The sequence below is a fragment of the Bombina bombina genome, chromosome 2, assembly GCF_027579735.1.
Source record: "Bombina bombina isolate aBomBom1 chromosome 2, aBomBom1.pri, whole genome shotgun sequence".
In the NCBI taxonomy this organism is placed as follows: domain Eukaryota; kingdom Metazoa; phylum Chordata; class Amphibia; order Anura; family Bombinatoridae; genus Bombina; species Bombina bombina.
The window spans coordinates 59,054,341-59,080,689 of NC_069500.1; the positions used below are offsets into that span (position 1 = coordinate 59,054,341).

General features: G+C 37.9%; 1 protein-coding gene across 1 annotated transcript in view; it reads right to left on the reverse strand.

Annotated features, from left to right (window-relative positions):
- Positions 1–26,349, reverse strand: part of PSTPIP2 (proline-serine-threonine phosphatase interacting protein 2) — a 535,836-nt gene that overhangs the window by 184,208 nt on the left and 325,279 nt on the right. Inside the window, exon 5 of the mRNA XM_053701065.1 lies at positions 18,866–18,972. Coding sequence (XP_053557040.1) covers positions 18,866–18,972 — 107 coding nt within the window. The remainder of the gene's footprint in view (positions 1–18,865; positions 18,973–26,349) is intronic.

The window sequence follows — 26,349 nt, forward strand, 5'->3', positions numbered from 1 at the left end:
GGGATGGTCCCCCACAGCTCCAACACGCTCATTAGAAATATATGAAAAACAGTCTTTAGACCTCAAAAATAGATTAATTGCTAGGGGATACATTGAACTTAAGTTGGAGAAATGTCGAAATGAAATTAAGGAATATAAAGTAACTGAAAACACTAGTCTAACCAAAGATAATACTTATAGTGAATCTATAGTCTTCACAACAGAATACACTAGTCAGCATACTAAAATAGTTAAAATGCCTAGGAAACACTTACACAAACTTGAAGGTGATGAAGTACTTGCACCCCTAATTGAAAATTGTAAATTTGTATCTAAAAAAACGAAGACTTTAGCTAGGAGTCTCTCCCCCAGTAATGTGACAAGAATTCCAAAACCAACTGGTTCTAAGTGGCTTATAAAACAAGGGAATTTTAAATGTATGATTAGGAACTGCAATATGTGTGCCTGTATTGACTCAGGTAAACACTTTCAGCCAGCTTACGAGTTTTTCGTTATGAGCTGTGCGGTGCTAACGAGCAGTTTTTTCTCACCACTCACTTACCTACAGCGCTGGTTTTACAGGTTTTTATAAACCAGGCGTTAAAAGGCAAGAAGTGAGCATAGAGCAAAATTTAGCTCCATATCTCACTCCAATACCAGCGCTGCTTAAGTCAGCGGTGAGCTGGTCGTACATGCTCGTGCACAATTTCCCCATAGACATCAATGGGGAAAGCCGGCTGAGAAAAGTCTAACACCTGCAATAAAGCAGCGTAAAACTCGGTAATGCAGCCCCATTGATTCCTATGGGGAAACTAAAGTTATGTTTACACCTAACACCCTAACATAAACCCCGAGTCTAAACACCCCTTATCTTACACTTATTAACCCCTAATCAGCCGCCCCCTACATCGCCGACACCTACATTATTTTTATTAACCCCTAATCTGCCGCCCCCAATGTCGCCCCACTATATTAAATTTATTAACCTCTAACCCTACCACCCCATAACTTAAATATAATTTAAATAAATATAAAGATTCCTATCATTGACTACATTATTCCTATTTATAACTAAATACTTACCTTTAAAATAAACCCTAAGCTAGCTACAATATAACTAATAAATTGTATCTAGCTTAGGGTTTATTTTTATTTTACAGGCAAGTTTGTATTTATTTTAACTAGGTAGACTAGTTATTAAATAGTTATTAACTATTTAATAACTACCTAGCTAAAATAAATACAAATTTACCTGTAAAATAAAACCTAACCTAAGTTACAATAACACCTAACCTTACACTATAATTAAATCAATTCCCTACATTAAATACAATTTAATAAATTAAATTAGCTAAATCACACAAAAAAACAAACACTAAATTACAGAAAATAAAAAACAAATTACAGGTATTTAAACTAATTACACCTAATATAATAGCCCTATCAAAATAAAAAAAGCCCACCCAAAATAAAAAAAAAACCCTAGCCTAAACTAAACTACCAATAGCCCTTAAAAGGGCCTTTTGTGGGGCATTGCCCCAAAGAAATCAGCACTTTTTCCTGTAAAAAAAAAATACAAACAGCCCCCCCAACAGTAAAACCCACCACCCACACAACCAACCCCCCAAATAAAATACTAACTAAAAAAAAAAACCTAAGCTCCCCATTGCCCTGAAAAGGGCATTTGTATGGGCATTGCTCTTAAAAGGGCATTTAGCTCTATTGCGGCCCAAAGTCACTAATCTAAAAAATAAACCCACCCAATACACCCTTAAAAAAATCCTAACACCAACCCCTGAAGATTTACTTACCGGGAGAAGTCTTCATCCAAGCGTCAAGATGTCCTCAACGAATCTGGCAGAAGTGGTCCTCCAGATGGGCAGAAGTGGTCCTCCAGACGGGTAGAAGTCTTCATCCAGACGGCATCTTCTATCTTCATCCTTCCGGCGCGGAGCAGGTCCATCTTCAAGACATCCATCGTGGAGCATCCTCTTCTTCCGACGGCTTCTTCGTAATGAATATAACTTTAAGTGATGTCATCCAAGATGGCGTCCCTTAGAATTCTATCAGCCAATCGGAATTAAGGAAGAAAAAATCCTATTAGCTGATGCAATCAGCCAATAAGATTTAACTTTTATCCTTTTGGCTGATCCAATCAGCCAATAGGATTGAGCTTGCATTCTATTGGCTGATTGGAACAGCCAATACAATACAATTGCATCAGCCAATAGGAATTTTTCTACCTTAATTCTGATTGGCTGATAGAATTCTATTAGCCAATCGGAATCTAATGGACGCCATCTTGGATGACGTCACTTAAAATGATATTCATTACGAAGAAGCCGTCAGAAGAAGAGGATGCTCCGCATCGGATGTCTTGAAGATGGACCCGCTCCGCGCCGGAAGGATGAAGATAGAAGATGCCATCTGGATGAAGACTTCTGCCTGTCTGGAGGACTACTTCTGCCCGTCTGGAGGACCACTTCTGCTAGATTAGTTGAGGACATCTTGCCGTTTGGATGAAGACTTCTCCCAGTAAGTGAATCTTCGGGGGTTAGTGTTAGGATTTTTTTAAGGGTGTATTGGGTGGGTTTATTTTTTAGATTAGGCTTTGGGCCGCAGTAGAGCTAAATGCCCTTTTAAGGGCAATGCCCATACAAATGCCCTTTTCAGGGCAATGGGGAGCTTAGGTTTTTTTAGTTAGTATTTTATTTGGGGGGTTGGTTGTGTGGGTGGTGGGTTTTACTGTTGGGGGGGTGTTTGTATTTTTTTTTTTACAGGAAAAAGAGCTGATTTCTTTGGGGCAATGCCCTGCAAAAGGCCCTTTTAAGGGCTATTGGTAGTTTAGTTTAGGTTAGGTTTTTTTTTTATTTTGGGGGGCTTTTTTATTTTGATAGGGATCTTAGATTAGGTGTAATTAGTTTAAAGATCTGTAATTTGTTTTTTTGTGATTTAGCTAATTTACTTTCATTTATTTAATTGTATTTAATGTAGGGAATTTATTTAACTATAGTGTAAGGTTAGGTGTTATTGTAGCTTAGGTTAGGTTTTATTTTACAGGTAAATTTGTATTTATTTTAGATAGGTAGTTATTAAATAGTTAATAACTATTTAATAACTAGTCTACCTAGTTAAAATAAACACAAACTTGCCTGTAAAATAAAAATAAACCCTGAACTAGATACAATGTAACTATTAGTTATATTGTAGCTATCTTAGGGTTTATTTTATAGGTAAGTATTTAGTTTTAAATAGGAATAATGTAGTTAATGATAGGAATATTTATTTATATTTATTTAAATTATATTTGAGTTAGGGGGTGTTAGGGTTAGGGTTAGACTTAGGTTTATGGGTAAATTAATTTAATATAGCGGCGGCAACGTTGGGGGCAGCATATTAGGGGTTAATAAATATAATGTAGGTTGCAGCAATGTCCGGAGTGGAAGATTAGGAAGAATAGGGGTTAATAAGTATAATGTAGGTGGCAGCGATGTTAGGGGCGGCGGATTAGGGGTTAATATTATTTAACTAGTGTTTGCGAGGCGGGAGTGCGGCGGTTTAGGGGTTAATATGTTTATTATAGTGGCGGCGATGTCCGGAGCGGTAGATTAGGGGTTAAACATTTTATTATAGTGTTTGCGATGCGGGAGGGCCTTGGTTTAGGGGTTAACAGGTAGGTTATGGGTGTTAGTGTACTTTTTAGCACTTTAGTTATGACTTTTATGCTACAGCGTTGTAGTGTAGTGTAGTGTCTTGGAGGCAGAGGGTGTACCGCTCACTTTTTGGCCTCCCAGGACAGAAGCCCCATAGAAAAAAGACTTTATGAATTTTATGTAAGTCGGTTTGCGGTAAGGCCAAAAAAGTGTGCTGTGCCCCTAAACCTGCAAGACTCGTAATAGCAGCGGGCGTAAAAAAGCAGCGTTAGGACCTGTTAACACTGCTTTTTTACCCTAACGCACAACTCGTAATCTAGCCGTTTGTTAGTAGTTTTACTAAACAGAACCACAATATGGATTTTTACGCAAACTGTGGTAGCAGCTTTGCAGTTTATATTCTCACTTGCAACAATTGCCAGTGCCAATACGTTGGCCAAACCTCAAGAGAGGTCAGAAAAAGATTTGGGGAGCACTCGCGGGACATTAAGAACTATGTAAAAGAGTCGGCTGTAGCCAATCATTTTAATGGTGAACATTTCACCAATATAGCAGATCTTACTATCCAAATTATACAGGGAGTGCAGAATTATTAGGCAAATTAGTATTTTGACCACATCATCCTCTTTATGCATGTTGTCTTACTCCAAGCTGTATAGGCGGCTCGAAAGCCTACTACCAATTAAGCATATTAGGTGATGTGCATCTCTGTAATGATAATGGGTGTGGTCTAATGACATCAACACCCTATATCAGGTGTGCATAATTATTAGGCAACTTCCTTTCCTTTGGCAAAATGGGTCAAAAGAAGGACTTGACAGGCTCAGAAAAGTCAAAAATAGTGAGATATCTTGCAGAGGGATGCAGCACTCTTAAAATTGCAAAGCTTCTGAAGCGTGATCATCGAACAATCAAGCGTTTCATTCAAAATAGTCAACAGGGTCGCAAGAAGCGTGTGGAAAAACCAAGGCGCAAAATAACTGCCCATGAACTGAGAAAAGTCAAGCGTGCAGCTGCCAAGATGCCACTTGCCACCAGTTTGGCCATATTTCAGAGCTGCAACATCACTGGAGTGCCCAAAAGCACAAAGTGTGCAATACTCAGAGACATGGCCAAGGTAAGAAAGGCTGAAAGACGACCACCACTGAACAAGACACACAAGCTGAAACGTCAAGACTGGGCCAAGAAATATCTCAAGACTGATTTTTCTAAGGTTTTATGGACTGATGAAATGAGAGTGAGTCTTGATGGGCCAGATGGATGGGCCCGTGGCTGGATTGATAAAGGGCAGAGAGCTCCAGTCCGACTCAGACGCCAGCAAGGTGGAGGTGGAGTACTGGTTTGGGCTGGTATCATCAAAGTTGAGCTTGTGGGGCCTTTTTGGGTTGAGGATGGAGTCAAGCTCAACTCCCAGTCCTACTGCCAGTTTCTGGAAGACACCTTCTTCAAGCAGTGGTACAGGAAGAAGTCTGCATCCTTCAAGAAAAACATGATTTTCATGCAGGACAATGCTCCATCACACGCGTCCAAGTACTCCACAGCGTGGCTGGCAAGAAAGGGTATAAAAGAAGAAAATCTAATGACATGGCCTCCTTGTTCACCTGATCTGAACCCCATTGAGAACCTGTGGTCCATCATTAAATGTGAGATTTACAAGGAGGGAAAACAGTACACCTCTCTGAACAGTGTCTGGGAGGCTGTGGTTGCTGCTGCACGCAATGTTGATGGTGAACAGATCAAAACACTGACAGAATCCATGGATGGCAGGCTTTTGAGTGTCCTTGCAAAGAAAGGTGGCTATATTGGTCACTGATTTGTTTTTGTTTTGTTTTTGAATGTCAGAAATGTATATTTGTGAATGTTGAGATGTTATATTGGTTTCACTGGTAAAAATAAATAATTGAAATGGGTATATATTTGTTTTTTGTTAAGTTGCCTAATAATTATGCACAGTAATAGTCACCTGCACACACAGATATCCCCCTAAAATACCTATAACTAAAAACAAACTAAAAACTACTTCCAAAACTATTCAGCTTTGATATTAATGAGTTTTTTTGGGTTCATTGAGAACATGGTTGTTGTTCAATAATAAAATTAATCCTCAAAAATACAACTTGCCTAATAATTCTGCACTCCCTGTAGATCTAGCTATTGTGCCCCCAAGAGGAGGCAATAGGTTTAAAATATTGGAAAGTAAAGACATTTTTTGGATACTTCAATTAAAAACTAGAAGCCCTTTTGGGATGAACAGGGAATGTGATATTAATTTCTTTATCGATAATTAGTTTTTTGACTTGTCACTTTTAAGATATTACCACATGATATAAATTGCTATATGACTAATTAATTTAAAAGAATAGCTTACCTATTAAGACATGCTTTAATATAGGCAGTGCCAACTAGAATTAACCATCTAGCCACTTCATCATATTGTATGTATAATGTTGTAAGATACTTGGTATTGCGTATGCCTAATAGCATTATTTGTTATAACATCTTTATTATATTATATGATTGTTCTTAAGAAAATATATTTTCATTAATAATTTAGGGTTATTATTGAAGATCATCTATGTCAAGCTCTTTATTATCCCTATTTTATAACAGCAATTTATTAACAGATGATTATAACTATTTACACTATTTAGATCATATTATTTTTCTAAGGGCTCTTGTATCAGTTATTTTATATATTTATATGTTTTTCGTCATTGGAAAAAATTGTTTACAACATATGGCTTTAAAGAAATTATATGTTAAAAAATAACTTTTATTAGATCATGTTAAAATCAGGGTTAACATACATATTAAAATACACATTGGTCTACTACCATGTAGCCATGAGATTAATGGCTAAAAAACAATACGACCAAGTAAGGATTCGTATTGAATTTAATGTGGAAATGACTAGCTACGATTCCCTCAGTGGGTGATGTTATTAGTCTGCCATGGTATTGGGTCCTTTCAACATGGATGTTAGGACAAAATAATAGATATGGTTGAAGGTATACAATCGATGGAAGGGGAAAAAATACTATCACTGCAAGTAGATATAAGAGGAAAAGTAAATGGAGTAATCAGTATATGACCCCTAAAGAGAGTATATTATATAATATTCGTATCAATACGCTTAGCAGAACGTGGTAAGGCATGGATCACTTTAGAAACTGCCATCTGCAGTTGATCCGCAAAATCTGGCGGTCAACATATCTCTCCCGAAGGAGCAACAGTCGGACCCCGGGGCGCTGCATGTGCAATAGGGGACTCAACTCTGGAACGCACCTAACGGGACAGAGAACCCTCAGAGGTGGACGGCTCAGTGGTACTAGACATTCTTTTAGTCTTAGACGTCTCGACCCTCTCAAGGCATGTGGAACATAATTGGGCAGGCTGGTCTACCTGAACCTCACAATAAACACAGGTATGAGACTTTGACAAAGAGGGAGTACCCTCTAATGCGTCAGAATCCTCCATAGCTTGCGCTTTTATTAGAATAAAAGAGAAACTAATCGGACTACAGAAAACGCTTCGTCTCCTCCATCGCAGATCAGACCGGAAGTGAAGAGCTCCACCTGGTCACACGGGTACCTCGCAGGACGGTCCCTGCCTAAAGGAAAAAATGCTCCAAAAAAGGGCTGTGCAAAAACTCCCGGAAAAGGACCTGATAGTTCCACACATTGCCAGAGCCTCATCCCGCACAGCGCAGCAATGACACAATAAACAACATCATGTATAAACCCCCCTGTTCAATAATCCCCCTACCAGGAATATTAATCCGTGATTCTGTAAAGATAAAAGGCGCCACACTGTGGCCCTGTCTTCTATGTTAACATTGTGTATAATATGAAATGATCTTACCAGAATCCACGCCGTGGAACAGGAACACGGCCCTTCAAGTGTGATAGGTCATAGCAGCACTCCTGATATTTACTTGAGAGAAGAAAGCAGTCTGCGAAACTCATCAACGCCGATTGCTGCAGGAGCTGTTAATATGAGTCAGGATGGTTTCACAGAAGAGACTCTCCCTGCATCTCCAGACTCTTTCACTCAAGCCCTCACTGAGAAGCCTTATAGGGCTACTTAAAACTCCTGTCCCATTGCAAAGAGTAATACCCTCTGAATCTTCGGCACCTCTCTGCCACCTCCTGTGACGAAAGGCAAAGAATGACTGGGGGATGAGGGGAGTGGGGGGAGTATTTAAGCCTTTGGCTGGGGTGTCTTTGCCTCCTCCTGGTGGCCAGGTTCTTAATTCCCAATAGTAATAAATTAAGCCGTGGACTCTCCTCCCCTTTAGATGGAAAGATAGATAATCTATTTATTACACATTCCCCAGTTTTGCATAACAAACACAGTTATATTAATACACATTTTGGGGTCAATTTATGAATGTGCGAGCAGACATGATACGATGTAGCGTATCATGTCTGCTGCACATCGATAAATGCCGACAGCATACGCTCTCTGCATTTATAATTGAACCAGCAGTTCTTGTGAATACCTGCAGGGGGTGTCAATCAACCCGATCGTATTTGATCTGGTTGATTTCTGTCCGCCGCCTCAGAGCATGTGGACAGGTTATGGAGCAGCGATCTGAAGGCTCGCCGGAAACACAGGGCATCAAGCTCCGTACAGAGCTTGATAAATTGACCCCTTTACCTCTGTGATTATCTTGTATCTAAGTCTCTGCAGACTGCCCCCTTATCTCAGTTCTTTTGACAGACTTGCATTTTAGCCAATAAGTGCTCTCTCATAAATAACTAAATGGGAGTGAGCACAATGTTATCTATATGGCACACATGAACTAGCAGTGTCTAACTGAAAAACTGTCAAAATGCACTAAGATAAGAGGTGGCCTTCAACGGCTTAGAAATCAGTTTGGGCTTTCCTAGGTTTAGCTTTCAACAAAGAATACCAAGAGAAACAATGCAAATTTGATCATAAAAGAACATTGGAAAGTTGTTTAAAATTGCATGCTCTATCTAAATCAAGAAAGTTGAATTTTGACTAGACTGTCCCTTTAAGTAGTTGTATTGTTTTTACCTACAGTAAACTCAGGATGTAGCTAAACTGGAATTATGAGTTTATAATATAAAGTTCATAATGAGTTTGCTGACTCACAACAGGTAACACATTCCACAGAATTGCTCACAGTGAAAAAATAAAAATAAAAACTCTATAGTTTATAAAAATAAAAAACATATTATTACTTATGACCTTACAGTATGCCCCTGACTTACACTAATACTTGTAAAATAAGTTACTATACAACTCTGTACCTTATTACATTGGAAAATATCACATTCAATTTGTAAATTACACAGATACACATGCACACAAATGTACACCCACACATGTATACACATGTACACACACACTCCCAGACATACACACACATGTACACCCACACATGCGCACACATGTACACACACTCCCACACATATACACACACATGTACACACACTCCCACACATATACACACACATGTATACACACACTCCCACACATATACTCACACATGTATGCACACACTCCCACACATACACACACATGTATACACACACTCCCACACATATACACACACATGTATACACACACTCCCACACATATACATACACATGATTACACACACTCCCACACATATACACACACATGTATACACACACTCCCACACATATACACACACATGTATACACACACTCCCACACATATACTCACACATGTATGCACACACTCCTACACATATACACACACTCCCACAAATATACACACACATGTACACACACTCCCTCACATATACACACACATATAAACACACACTCCCACACATATACACACACATGTACACACACACTCGAAAACATATGCACACATATGTATACACACACTCCCACACATATACACACACATGTATACACACACTCCCACACATATACACACACATGTATACACACACTCCCACACATATACACAAACATGTATACACACACTCCCACACATATACACACACACACACACACATGTATACACACACTCCCAGACAAATACACACACATGTATAAACACACTCCCACACATATACTCACAAATGTATGCACACACTCCCACACATATACACACACTCACACACATATACACACACATGTACACACACTCCCACACATATACACACACATGTATACACACACTCCCACACATATACTCACACATGTATGCACACACTCCCACACATACACACACATGTATACACACACTCCCACACATATACATACACATGATTACACACACTCCCACACATATACACACACATGTATACACACACTCCCACACATATACACACACATGTATACACACACTCCCACACATATACTCACACATGTATGCACACACTCCTACACATATACACACACTCCCACAAATATACACACACATGTACACACACTCCCTCACATATACACACACATATAAACACACACACTCCCACACATATACACACACATGTACACACACACTCGAAAACATATGCACACATATGTATACACACACTCCCACACATATACACACACATGTATACACACACTCCCACACATATACACACACATGTATACACACACTCCCACACATATACACAAACATGTATACACACACTCCCACACATATACACACACACACACACACATGTATACACACACTCCCAGACAAATACACACACATGTATAAACACACTCCCACACATATACTCACAAATGTATGCACACACTCCCACACATATACACACACTCACACACATATACACACACATGTACACACACACTCCCACACATATACACACACATATATACACACACTCACACACATATACACACACATGTACACACACTCACACACATATACACACATGTATACACACACTCACACACATATACACACAGATGTATACACACTCCCACACATTTACACACACTCCCACACATATACACACACATGTATGCACACACTCCCACATATGTATGCACACACTCCCACACATACATACACACACATGTATACACACACTCCCACACATATACACACACATGTATACACACACTCCCACACATATACACACACATGTATGCACACACTCCCACACATACATACACACATGTATACACACACTCACACACATACATACACATACATGTATGCACACACTCCCACACATATACACACATGTACACACACTCCCACACATATACACACACATACACTCCCACACATACATACACACACATGTATGCACACACTCCCACACATACATACACACACATGTATACACACACTCCCACACATGTACACACACATGTATGCACACACTCCCACACATATACACACACATGTACACACACTCCCACACATATACACACATGTATGCACACACTCCCACACATATACACACACATGTACACACACTCCCACACATATACACACACATATATACACACACTCACACACATGTACACACACATGTACACACACTCCCACACATATACACACACACATGTACACATACTCCCACACATATACACACACATGTATGCACACACTCCCACACATACATACACACATGTATACACACACTCACACACATGTACACACACATGTATGCACACTCACACACATATACACACATGTACACACACTCCCACACATATACACACACATGTACACACACTCCCACATATATACACACACATGTATGCACACACTCCCACACATACATACACACACATATATGCACATACTCCCACACATACATACACACATGTATGCACACACTCCCACACATATACACACACATGTACACACACTCCCACACATATACACACACTCCCACACATGCACACACTCCCACACATATACACACACATGTACACACACTCTTACACATATACACACACTCCCACACATGCACACACTCCCACACATATACACACACATGTATGCACACACTCCCACACATATATACACACATGTATGCACACACTCCCACACATACAGTACATACACACACATGTATGCACACACTCCCACACATACATACACATGTATGCACACATTCCCACACATACATACATACACATGTATACACACACTCCCACACATACATACACACACATGTATGCACACACTCCCACACATACATACACACACATGTATACACACACTCCCACACATACATATAAGTATACATGTAAAGCAAGATCTGCACTCACTGGACTTGTATCAATCGTGTAGTTTAATAGCTGTGAGCTTTTAGAGCCAAACTGCTCCTTCTTGGCTTCGGAATGTCACAGCAATTAAACTACACATCCAGTGAGTGCAGATCTTGCTTTACATGGATACAATTTACCTTTACTGACACCCTGTCAGTTGTTTTTCTTGAGATGTGAGTGCAAATCCAACCTGAATTTTCGTATTTTGATTTATAAATATAGATATATATTTTACATTAACATTATCATATATATATATATATATCAACAAAAAAGAACATAGAAAGCGCTGGTCACCTATGCATGTGTATCTACAATTTAGAACAAGTCTAAAAGCGAAGTCTACAGATATATATAAAGGTCAAAGTCCCATAAAAGTTCTGTGTAAGTATTAAAAGCAGCTATATTTTTCAGACTCACATGTATAGATGTATTCGTATATATGAATCCTCTTCATTAATCCCCTTCTGGGGGTCCACTTACTTTATTTTACCTCAATCAGTATGAGGTAAGTATAACGTATCATGGAATCCTCCTCACACACATATACACACACATGTACTTACACTCCCACACATATACACACACATGTACACATACTCCCACACATATACACACACATGTATGCACACACTCCCACACATACATACACACACATGTATACACACACTCACACACATGTATGCACACACTCCCACACATACATACACACACATGTATACACACACTCACACACATGTACACACACATGTATGCACACACTCACACACATATACACACATGTACACACACTCCCACACATATACACACACATGTACACACACTTCCACATATATACACACACATGTACACACACTCCCACACATATACACACACATGTACACACACTCCCACATATATACACACACATGTACACACACTCCCACACATGTACACAAACTCCCACACATATACACACACATATACACACACTCCCACACACATACACACACATGTACACACACTCCCACACATATACACACACTCCCACACATGCAAACACACATGTATGTACACACCCCCACACATATACAAACACATGTATGCACATACTCCCACACATACATACACACACATGTAAGCACACACTCCCACACATACATACACACACATGTATGCACACACTCCCACACATACATACACACACATGTATGCAAATGCTCCCACACATACATACACATGTACACACACTCCCACACATATACACACACATGTACACACACTCCCACACATATACACACACTCCAACACATGCACACACTCCCACACATATACACACACATGTATGCACACACTCCCACACATATAGACACACATGTATGCACATACTCCCACACATACATACACACACATGTATGCACACACTCCCACACATACAGTACATACACACACATGTATGCACACACTCCCACACATACATACACATGTATGCACACATTCCCACACATACATACACACACATGTATACACACACTCCCACACATACATACACACACATGTATACACACACTCCCACACATACATATAAGTATACATGTAAAGCAAGATCTGCACTCACTGGACTTGTATCAATCGTGTAGTTTAATAGCTGTGAGCTTTTAGAGCCAAACTGCCCCTTCTTCAGAAGGGGCAGTTTGGCTTCGGAATGTCACAGCAATTAAACTACACATCCAGTGAGTGCAGATCTTGCTTTACATGGATACAATTTACCTTTACTGACACCCTGTCAGTTGTTTTTCTTGAGATGTGAGTGCAAATCCAACCTGAATTTTCGTATTTTGATTTATAAATATAGATATATATTTTACATTAACATTATCACACACACATATATGTGTGTGTGTATATATATATATATATATATATATATATATATCAACACCTATGCATGTGTATCTACAATTTAGAACAAGTCTAAAAGCGAAGTCTACAGATATATATAAAAGGTCAAAGTCCCATAAAAGTTCTGTGCAAGTATTAAAAGCAGCTATATTTTTCAGACCCACATGTATAGATGTATTCTTATATATGAATCCTCTTCATTAATCCCCTTCTGGGGGTCCTCTTACTTTATTTTACCTCAATCAGTATGAGGTAAGTATAACGTATCATGGTATCCTCCTTGCAGTAGCTCTTTTTCTTCTTCTCTCAGATGCTCGTTTGGTAGTGGCCCTTCGTTGCTCTCGGAGTCTCAGCTGTAGAAACTTTCAGTCTTATGGCTGATCGCTACAAATGATCCCCACCGTTCCCACAAATAGTGACTCGTCCGGTCCCAGGGAGCTGGATCATCAAGATCACGCTGTCCATACAACCACTACTTGGTGGGTGCTTTTCCAACTCACTCGTGAGAGAGTAGAAGGGAGCCGAGAGAGAGGATTTGCACCCGGTGTGTTTAGTACGCTGACTGGCAGGGAACCGGCACTATAATAATACAATTAATTGGACACAATGCCCGACGATCTACTTACAGTTGTTGAAGTCCCGCTTGAAGGATCCATCCATCTGGCGAAGTCATCATCCATGCGGCAAGAAGTCTTCATCCAGGCGGCCTCTTCTATCTTCATCCAGCCAGCGCAGTCCTCATCCATGCGGCAAGAAGTCTTTATCCAGGCGGCCTCTTCGATCTTCATCCAACTGGAACAGAGCAGGTCCATCCTGAAGACATCTGGCTCAGAGCATCCTCTTCATACCGTCGCCATCGTATACTGATTCTTCAATGCAAGTGACGCGATACAAGATGGCGCAGGCTGCTAAAATCCTATTGGCGGTTACAATCAGCCAATAGGATTGAGCTCTCATTCTATTGGCTGTTCCAATCAGCCAATAGAATGAGAGCTCAATCCTATTGGCTAATTGGAACAGCCAATATGATTTCAGTAGCTCTAATTCCTATTGGCTGATTGAAATCTTTCAGCCAATAGGAATGCAAGGGACACCATCTTGGATTGCGTCACTTGCATTGAAGAATCTGTATACGGTGGCAACCGTATGAAGAGGATACTCCACGCCGGATGTCTTCAGGATGGACCTGCTCCGTGCCGGCTGGATGAAGATCGAAGAGGCCGTCTGGATGAAGACTTCTTGCTGCATGGATGAGGACTTCGCCGGCTGGATGAAGATAGAAGAGGTCGCCTGGATGAAGACTTTTTGCCGCATGGATGATGACTTCGCCGGCTGGATGGATCCTTCAATCGGGACTTCAACAACTGTAAGTGGATCGTCGGGGGTTAGTGTTAGGTTTTTTTAAGGTTTTTTTGGGGTGTTTTTTTTTAGATTAGGGTTTGGGCAATGTAAAAGAGCAATGCCCATACAAATGCCCTTTTTCAGGGCAATGGTTAGCTTAGGTTATTTTAGATAATTTTTTTATTGGGGGGGGGGTTGGTTGGGTGGTGGGTTTTACTGTTGGGGGGGTCTTTGTGTGTTTTTTTACACGTAAAAGAGCTGATATATTTGGGGCAATGGGTGGGCTTTTTTATTTTGATAGGGCTGTTAGATTAGGTATAATTATTTTTTATTTTGCATGATTTAGTTTTTTATTTTGTGTAATGTATATTTTTAGCGGGTGCTTTATTTTTTGTAGCAAAAGAGCTGTTTAACTTAGGGCAATGCCCTACAAAAGGCCCTTTTAAGGGCCCCCAAAAGGCCCTTTTAAGGGCCCTTGGTAGTTTGGGGGGTGGGTGTTTGTATAGTGTTATGGCGTGTTTGTATTTTTTTTTTGGAGCAAAAGAGCTGTTTAACTCAGGGTAATGTCCTACAAAAGGCCCTTTTAATGGCCCTAAAAAAAGGCACTTTTAAGGGCCCTTGGTATTTTATTCTAGATTAGGCTTTCTTCTTTTGGGTGTTTTTTTAAGGGTATTAGAATATGAATAATCTTTATTTTTGGATAATTTTGGATAATTTCTTTTTTTTTTTTGTAATGGTAGGTTTTTTTATTTTTAATGTTAGGTTTTAGTGTAAGGCAGGTTAGGTTTTATTTTACTGGTAAGTTTGTATTTATTTTAACTAGGTAGATAGTAAATAGTTAATAACTATTTAGTAACTAGTCTACCTAGTTAAAATAAATAAAAACTTACCTGTGAAATAAAAATAAAACCTAAGCTAGCTACAATGTAACTATTAGTTATATTGTAGCTAGCTTAGGTTTTATTTTACAGGTAAGTATTTAGTTTTAACTAGGTATTATTTAGTTAATAATTGTAAATTTAATTTAGATCTATTTAAATTATGTTAAAGTTAGGGGGTGTTAGGGTTAGGGTTAGGTTTAGGGTTAGGGGTTAATAGTTTAATTTAGGTTGTTGCAATGTGGGGGGCTATCGGTTTAGGTGTTAATAGGTTTATTTAGTTAATAATTGTAAGTTTAATTTAGATTGAGTTTAATTATGTTAAAGTTAGGGGGTGTTAGGGTTAGGGTTACGTTAGGGTTAGGGGTTAATAGTTTAATTTAGGTTGTTGCGATGAGGGGGGCTGGCAGTTTAGGGGTTAATAGGTTTATTTAGTGGTAGTGATGCGGGAGGCCAGAGGTTTAGGGGTTAATAGCTTTATTTAGGAGGCAGCGATATCGGGAGCGGCTGAATAGGGGTTAAAAACTCTAATATAGTTGCAGCGATGTTGGGGTGCGGCGGAATAGGAGTTAATACTTTTATTTAGATGGCGGTGATATCAAGAGCGGCAGATTAGGGGTTAATAACTGTAGGCAGTCGTCGGCGATGTCGGGGGCAGCAGATTAGGGGTGTTTAGACTTGGGGTTTATGTTAGGGTGTTAGGTTTAAACTGTAGTTTCTTTTTCGCAATACATATCAATGGGGCTGCTTTTTGAGCTTTTGTTTCCGTGATAACAGGTGTTAGACTTTTTTTTTTGCAGGCTCTCCCATTGATGTCTATGGGGAAAGCGTGCACGAGCACATCAAAACACTGCTGCTATTGTGTGTGGTATGGAGCTCAATGCAGCCATATCGCCCGCACAAGCCAAGGTTTTTTAAACTTGTAATGGCAGCGCTATAGGGGGTTAACTAACGCAACTTTTGTGGCGTTCTTTACTTTCCCTATAGCGCTTAAAACTCGTAATCTAGGTGTTTTATGTGAAAAACATAGGAATGTAAAATATGAGTAACACGCTTTGGGTTTCGCAATGTAGATCTAACAAGGTTTTTGGGTTAGCGCACATGAAAACTTAGTCATCTTAAGGCGCATTATTGAAATATTAAATATAAAATATTAAAAAATAATAATCATTATTAAAATATATATATATACTATGGATTATTTATAATTTTTGACAGTATCTATAAACATTTTTAATAATTACTATTAATAAGTTTCAATATTTAATATTTTAATAACGCGCTTTAAGATGACTGTTTTCATGACACCACGTTAGACCTACATTGCGAAACGCTTAGTGCATTATGCATATTTTACAATCCTATGTTCTTCACATAGAATTTTTTTAAATTTGTATTAATAAATATATATTTATATAAAGAACATATATATATATATATATATATATATATATATATATATACAGTATATATATATATAAACAGAGCTGGGGTATGCACTCTCACTCCATCAAACAGCTACCAGGGTGCCAGTAAAATTCAATAGATACGAACAAATAACTTGCACTCTCTGGTCATTTCAAAAGTAATCCTTTACTGTGAACAGTGACAGTAATCCTTTGTCCCCGAAACGTCACTGTTCACAGTAAATGATTACTTTTGAAAAGACCAGAGAGTGCAAGTTATTTGTTTTTATATATATATATATATATATATATATATATATATATATATATATATATAAATAACAAAAGCACTCACTAGACTTGATACAGGTGAAATAAAAAGTGTTTTATTCCATATAAGCAAGTGACGTTTTGGGGTGTTCACCCCTTCATCAGACCAACAATTGTACAGAGTGAATCAAATATTTTATACCCATTGAAACCCCACCCACTGTGCAAAAAAAACGCACAACTGTTGCCATAGCAACCATATAATAATATACTTTTTACCTCTGTGATTACCTTGTATCTAAGACTCTGCAAACTGCCCCCTTATTTCAGTTCTTTTGACAGACATCCATTTTAGCCATTCAGAGCTGGCTCACCTGAACTCCACGTGCATGAGCACAGTGTCATCTATATGACACATATGAACTAACACCCTCTAGTGGTGAAAAACTGTCAAAATGCATTTAGATTAGAGGCGGCCTTTAAGGGCTTATAAATTAGCATATGAACCTCCTAGGTTTAGCTTTCAACTAAGAATACCAAGAGAACAAAGCAAAATTGGTGATAAAAGTAAACTGAAAAATTGTTTAAAATTACATTCTCTATCTGAATTATGAAAGTTTATTTTGGACTAGACTGTCCCTTTAACTTCCGCTTCAGGAGGACCTGAGTGGGTCGGAAGCAGCATCCGCTGCAACATAAATCGACCCCTTAGTGATAAGCCCACTAGAAGGGTGTTGCAGTAATAAAGGTGTGATATGAGTGAGTGGATTAGAATTTTTGTTGTGTCTTGAGCGAGGAATGGATGGATTAAGTCATAGTCAGAGCCATATTATGTATTATATTTACTGTTGACCGGCATAAACTTTCTGTAAAAAAAAAATTAGATTTGTAATTTAAAACTGAGAGACTTCACTGTATGGACAAATTTACCTTATCTCAATCTATCTGCAGCTACAAAGAAAGATGGGCGCAGTGGGTAACAAGCAGGGATAGGAAAGGTGTCCGTGACTGGCCCTTGCAGCTACGAAGAAAGATGGGCGCAGTGGGTAACAACAAGTGGTATAAAACATGGGACTATGCTTTTAGAAAACTGTGTTACCAAAATGGCATCCAAGCATCAGAAAAGGTGCCACAGCTTCATACATTTTCATGCAACAATCACTCCCGTAATCCCATCTTGCCAGCACAGAAAACCGTTTTACCTTTTTACGTTCCAGTTTCTGTCGTTCCCTGAACTCTTCCATCTTTCTTGCCTCATCTCGTAAAGACTGGGCCAACTGAATGTGACACTGACCCACATTGTCAATTTCTGTACAAAGCAAAATCAATAAACATTAATCCTTCCTAGTAAGCAAAGAGAAGTTATTTAGTAAACCTGTGCTGTTCAATCAATTTATTCATTCCATAATTTTGGGGCAGATGCTATTAAATGTGCCGCTATCACTAGAATATATCTGCCAGATTTTATTGTACTGATGATTGGCGGAAACCTTAGAGTGACAGAGAGCTGTGACCTCTTATTCTTCACCAAAGTGTCATAAAACTCATATCATACTGTATATCAGAAATGAAGCATTGTCTTATAAACAAACTGATTGAAAGCATTTAACATTGTCATTCTGTACACACAATTTGCAAATCAAGAGCGGTAAAATACCTCTGATAATTGTGACTCAGATACAACATGCAATTTTTTATATCTTTCCAAATTACTTTTATTATCAAATTTGCTTCATTCCCTTGGTATCCTTTGTTAAAGGGACATTCCGATCAAAATTGAAATGCACATAGATGAATTACATTTTTGCATAGAAACATACAGTATTTGCAATATACATGTATTGGAAAAATTATTCTAGTAAAAGTTATGATTGTTTTAGTGTTAACATTTTTCTCTGCAAGTGCATGTGAAGCATAGTTTCTCAGTGCACCACCATTTTTAAATACTGCAGCTGCTTAGAGCACCAGTGGGTTTGTAACATGTCAGCAATTAACAAATTGAGTCATTACCAGATGGTACAAGCACCTGAGATGGTCTGACCAAGTACTGTATTTAAAATGCTGGTGCATGGAGCATACTTAAATACACTTTTTAAACAACTATAGCTTTTATTAGAAGTATTTTTGCTAATACATGTATATTACAAGATGCTTCGATTCAAAAAAATGTATCCATGTGGATTCCAATTTTGGCTGGAATGTCCCTTTAATGGAGCATTAATGCACTACTTGGAGCTAGCCAAACACATCAGGTGACCCACTGACAAGAGCTAGCTCAAAGCAGTGCACTGGTGCTCCTATGCCTGCCCAGGTATTGTTTTAACAAAGGATACCAAGATAACAAAACAAATTAGATAATAGAAGTACATTGGAACGTTGTTTAAAATTGCATAATCTATAAGAATCATGAAAGTTTAAATTTTACTTTACTGTTCCTTTAAAGGCACAGCACACTATAAAATAGTTTTTCCCTTAATGTGTTTCCAATTACTTGTTTTACCAGCTGCAGAGAATAAAATGTATGAGATTTGCTTTTTTAAGGCTTATGTGTTTGTGTTTTGAAGCCACAACCTAATAAAATGGGTTGAGCTTGTAGGTATAATCAGATCTCATTACTTTATCACATTGTCTACATATACATGCTTCTTTATCTTATATCTGTCTGTAAACTATAGACCAATACTTTAGAGAGCAATGGAATATTAACATTTTATTAGCTTATCTCTTCTATAGCCCACGTAGAGTGTAATTTCTTCTCCTGGCTGTGTTAATACAGCTTGGCCTTGAGGCCAAAAACTTTCATGATGGGTGGGGATACCACAGACTAAATAAACTATTTCAAATGCCAATATAAGGGTAATGGAAATACTTGTAAACAATTTAATACACTCCAGCAGGTAAAGTGGATAATTGGGAACAAATTAAAGTGGAGAAAATGTTTGAGCAAACTGTCCCTTAAAGTATTATAAAGGCATTCTAGCCTCTCTGGAAAAAGTGTTACTAACACAATATTCAGAGGTATTGTATAGCAGAAGCAGGCAAAATAAATAATGAACATATATCGTAATTATGTTTTCCCTAACTAAACAGTCTGTGATGAGATTAAATGAGTTTTAGGTTTTATGATCATTAAACAAGCACTGCGTGTAGCTGTCTGTAAGCTTTATAACAATAAGAAAGATTTTCAAAACAAAACAAAAATGATTATTAGCTTAAAAACATCATTAACTCACCTGTATTTTTAAAAAAGCTACAATCTATTTAGTTTTAAAATCTGTAAAAAAATATTGGGGGATAGTTATCAAGCCGTCAACCTCAAATACGCTGGAATTCCGCAGCGTATTTGTGGCGAGGCTGATTCGCCTTAGTTATCAAAGGCTCGAGACCGGCAAAAGTAGAATTTTGTGACATAAGCATCGATCCGCCGGACTCAGTCCGACACAGATCGATTCTTATGTCACTCCAGATGTTCCGCACACAAGTGCGGCACAATCTCACTACTTTTGCTAGCTATCAAAAAACTAGCAGGTACGCTCGGCACTTTTACGGCCCAGCGTACCTGGTTTTCAATCCGCCACCCCTGGAGGCGGCGGATCCCATAGGAATCAATGGGAGTCTGACCATAGCGAAAGTACAAGTTCGCTGCTGACAGACATCCCATTGATTTCTATGGGAGCTGTCTACACCTAACACCCTAACATGTACCCCGAGTCTAAACACCACTAATCTGACCCCCCCTACACCGCCGCAACTAAATAAAGTTATTACCCCCTAAACCGCTGCTCCCGGAGCCCACCGCAAGCTACTCTATACATATTAACCCCTAAACCGCCGCTCCCGGAGCCCACCGCAACTATAATAAATGTATTAACCCCTAAACCGCCGCTCCCTGAACCCGCCGCAACCTATATTAAATGTATTAACCCCTATCCTGCCCCCCCTACACCGTCGCCACCTATAATAAATTTATTAACCCCTATCCTGCCCCCCACTACGCCGCCGCCACTGTCATAAAGTTATTAACCCCTAAACCTAAGTCTAACCCTAACGCCCCCCTAACTTAAATATTAATTAAATAAATCTAAATAAATTAACTCTTATTAAGTAAATGAATCCTATTTAAAACTAAATACTTACCTTTAAAATAAACCCTAATATAGCTACAATATAAATAATAATTATATTCTAGCTATCTTAGGATTTATTTTTATTTTACAGGTACCTTTCAATTTATTTTAACCATGTACAATAACTATTAAATAGTTATTAACTATTTAATAGCTTACCTAGCTAAAATAAAGAGAAATGTACCTGTGAAATAAATCCTAACCTAAGTTACAATTACACCTAACACTACACTATACTTTAATAAATTATTCCTATTTAAAAATAAATACCTACCTGTAAAATAAACCCTAAGATAGCTACAATATAATTAATAATTATATTATAGCTATCTTAGGATTTATATTTATTTTACAGGTAACTTTGTATTTATTTTAGCTAGTTAGAATAGTTATTAAATAGTTATTAACTATTTAATAACTACATAGCTAAAAGAAATACAAAATTACCTGTAAAATAAATCCTAACTTAAGTTACAATTAAACCTAATACTACACTATCATTAAATTAATTAAATAAACTACCTACAAATAACTACAATTAAATACAATTACATAAACTAACTAAAGTACAAAAAATAAAAAAAGCTAAGTTACAAAAAATAAAAAAATAAGTTACAAACATGTTACAAATATTACAACAATTTTAAGCTACTTACACCTAATCTAAGCCCCCTAATAAAATAACAAACCCCCCAAAATAAAAAAATGCCCTACCCTATTCTAAATTAAATAAATTTCAAAGCTCTTTTACCTTACCAGCCCTTAAAAGGGCCATTTGTGGGGGCATGCCCCAAAGAAAACAGCTCTTTTGCCTGTAAAAGAAAAATACAACCCCCCCCAACATTAAAACCCACCACCCACATACCCCTAATCTAACCCAAACCCCCCTTACAAAAACCTAACACTAATCCCCTGAAGATCATCCTACCTTGAGTCGTCTTCACTCAGCCGAGCCACCGATGGAACTGAAGAGGACATCCGGAGCGGAAGAAGTTAATCCTCCAAGCGGCGCTGAAGAAATCTTCCATCCGATGAAGTCATCTTCCAAGCCGGGTCTTGAATCTTCCTTCCGCCGACGCGGAACCACCTTCTTCACCGACGGACTACGACGAATGACGGCTCCTTTAAGGGACGTCATCCAAGATGGCGTCCCCTCAATTCCGATTGGCTGATAGGATTCTATCAGCCAATCGGAATTAAGGTAGGAAAAATCTGATTGGCTGATGATGCCAACAATCTAATACATTTTAATAGCTGCCATTTAAATAAATGGAAGGAGAATATTCCTAAAGGCCAATGCCTCAGGATTAAACGAAATTGTACAAGAACCTCCGACTATTTAGAACAAATAGAAATATTAGAGAAAAAATTCCATGATAGAGGGTATGACCCTAATATAATAAAGAAAGCTAAGGAACAAGTAGATCAAAAAGAAAGGAAAAATCTACTTACTTATAAAAATAAAGATTCAAATCCAAAAAATTATAGAGAAGAGAAAGAAGATAAAATTAATGTTGCATTAATCACAGACTATAACAGTGACCATCATATTTTGCAAAGAATTGTCAAAAAACACTGGCATCTGGTCCAAACAGATCCTCTGATAGGAGAAAAAATGAAAGATAATCCAACAATCATATACAGGAAAGCCAAAAATTTTAAACAGATACTCGCCCCTAGCGAATTTAAACAGATACAAAAAACACACATGACACAAAAAGATCTAACTGGAAACAAATTAGAAGGTTTTTTTCCCTGTTTTGGGTGTAGATCCTGCAAGTTTAGCAGTAAATGTAAGAAAGTTATATCCAACACTAACGGATTAATACATCACATAAAAGAAACAATAAGATGTCAGGACAAAGGGGTCATCTACATTATACAGTGCACTTGCCAGTTACAGTACATAGGAGAAACTACAAGGACCCTACGAGAACGAATACGAGAACATCTGTCCTGTATAGCTAAGGGAAATCTAGAAACTCATCTATACACTCATTTCAGAGAAATACACAAGAATAACTTAAAAGACTTTAAATTCTGGGGTATAAAGAAATTGAAACAAGAGTGGAGAGGGGGAAACTTTGAAGAAAAACTATTAAGAAAAGAGGCAGAATTAATTTACAACATGCAGACTTTATATCCATCAGGACTAAATTCTGAACTGGACCTTTCCCCATTTCTTACCTCATAATGATGAAAACAAATAGAACTAGTAAGATTCAATATTTCAACAAGACTATAAAAACCATCTAAAAAACATGGGAATTAAATTACTCTTTATAAAAAACTTGATTCAAAATTTATTACCTATCTTACTATCTCAATTTCTATAATGAAATCGTTAGTTTCTAAATAATAAAAAATTCAGAAATAAGTCACTAAAAATTATTTATAATTTAACAACATTATACCAAATATATAAGGACAAATCTAGTAAAAGAACTATGTAAAGAATAAAAGCTAGAATTATATAAAATAATGAAAACTATATATACAACACACTAATTAATACGATGACTAAAAATTGATGGTTATACATTCTAACAAAAGAATGGGAAAAATATATCATAAAAATGTGATAATTATATGAAATAACAAACATCCATTTTGAAATAATCTGCGTTTAGGCTTGGATATATAGAAAATCCATTAGAAATTGATAAACAATATATTAATATATTATATAAGTCGACTAGAAACATTGATGTATATAATAGAAGATTTTAATAATCCACCTTATAAATCAAATAAAATAACAAAAAATTTATATATCATCTGAAAAAGATAGATACAAATGAAAAATCCACCTTATAAATTGAACAAATGTATCTATACTATTTGCAAAAGATAGATACAATTCGATAGTCCACCTTAAATCCTCAGTTAAAGCCATTTAAACAGATCACCAATAGAAAAAGGAAGAAACATCAACCAATCAGAAAGAGAAGAGGGCTCTTTAAAAACACCGGGCTTCAGAACACAAACCATCCGTCTTGATAAAGCCAACCGGCGAAACGCGTAGACGCAACCATTACAGCTCACATATACCCTGCAGGATCTCAATCACAATTTGAGTACAGGGGAAGAAGAAAAGAAACAAACGGCCGTTTGTACACTAAGTATCGGAGGAACCGCCAAACACGCCGGAGCGTGTAGCGGAAGTATTCACCTGACTCGAAAGCCTGCTGCCAAATACTGACAGCCAGAGATATTTTGAACAGAAGGTGCTGAACCATCAGAGCCACACAGACTGAAATAGGCTCCAAAGAACCAAGCTTACAGGCTAGTCTTGTATCGTACAAGATTGGAGAGAGAAAAGGCATAAACATCTTCCTGGTAAGATAAACAAACAAACCGCCAGACACAGCAGGTGTCAGAAGACCCGGTAAGCTCATTAGAAACACTTGTTACAAATTGCATAAAAAAGACTGAAGTGTTACAAGGTTACCCCTCTAAGAAATAGCGGAAATTTATTGGACTACAAATATATTTTTATACTGGAAAAAGACTTTTAAACATCAAAGCAATTTTTATGAACATTTTATTTCTGACAATTAGTCAAGAAAATATCTTTTTAAAGACACTACATTTTCAGATGCAAATATAAGGTGGATTAAGGTGGTTACATAGCCATTGTTTAACTAGAGTGTTGCAATAATCTAGACGTAAAGGTTAAGTTACAGAGAAATCCAAAAATATAAAGTTTAAAAGGGAGACGTCCCATACTTTAATATATTAGCACTACTTCATCCTACCCTAGACTGATTATACTGTTTATATTATTGTTTTTTATGGATTTTTGATTTATATATGTTTTTAGATTGTCCACAAGCAATAAATATTGTGCAAATTTTAAATCTCCATATTGTCTTTAAAGCTTTTTTAGCGCTCCCAAACTTCAATAATTGACTTTTGTTTGGTTTATACTAAAAATTGGTAATCATAGGGAAGATTACCTGTGAGGGAGCTTAAGGATAATAACTTGGCGCTTATCTTAAATTAACCCACGCATACCCCTAATCTAACCCAAACCCCCCTTACAAAAACCTAACACTAATCCCCTGAAGATCATCCTACCTTGAGTCGTCTTCACTCAGCCGAGCCACCGATGGAACTGAAGAGGACATCCGGAGCGGAAGAAGTTAATCCTCCAAGCGGCGCTGAAGAAATCTTCCATCCGATGAAGTCATCTTCCAAGCCGGGTCTTGAATCTTCCTTCCGCCGACGCGGAACCACCTTCTTCACCGACGGACTACGACGAATGACGGCTCCTTTAAGGGACGTCATCCAAGATGGCGTCCCCTCAATTCCGATTGGCTGATAGGATTCTATCAGCCAATCGGAATTAAGGTAGGAAAAATCTGATTGGCTGATGGAATCAGCCAATCAGATTGAGCTCGCATTCTATTGGCTGTTCCGATCAGCCAATAGAATGCGAGCTCAATCTGATTGGCTGATTGGATCAGCCAATCGGATTGAACTTGAATCTGATTAGCTGATTCCATCAGCCAATCAGATTTTCCTACCTTAATTCCGATTGGCTGATAGAATCCTAT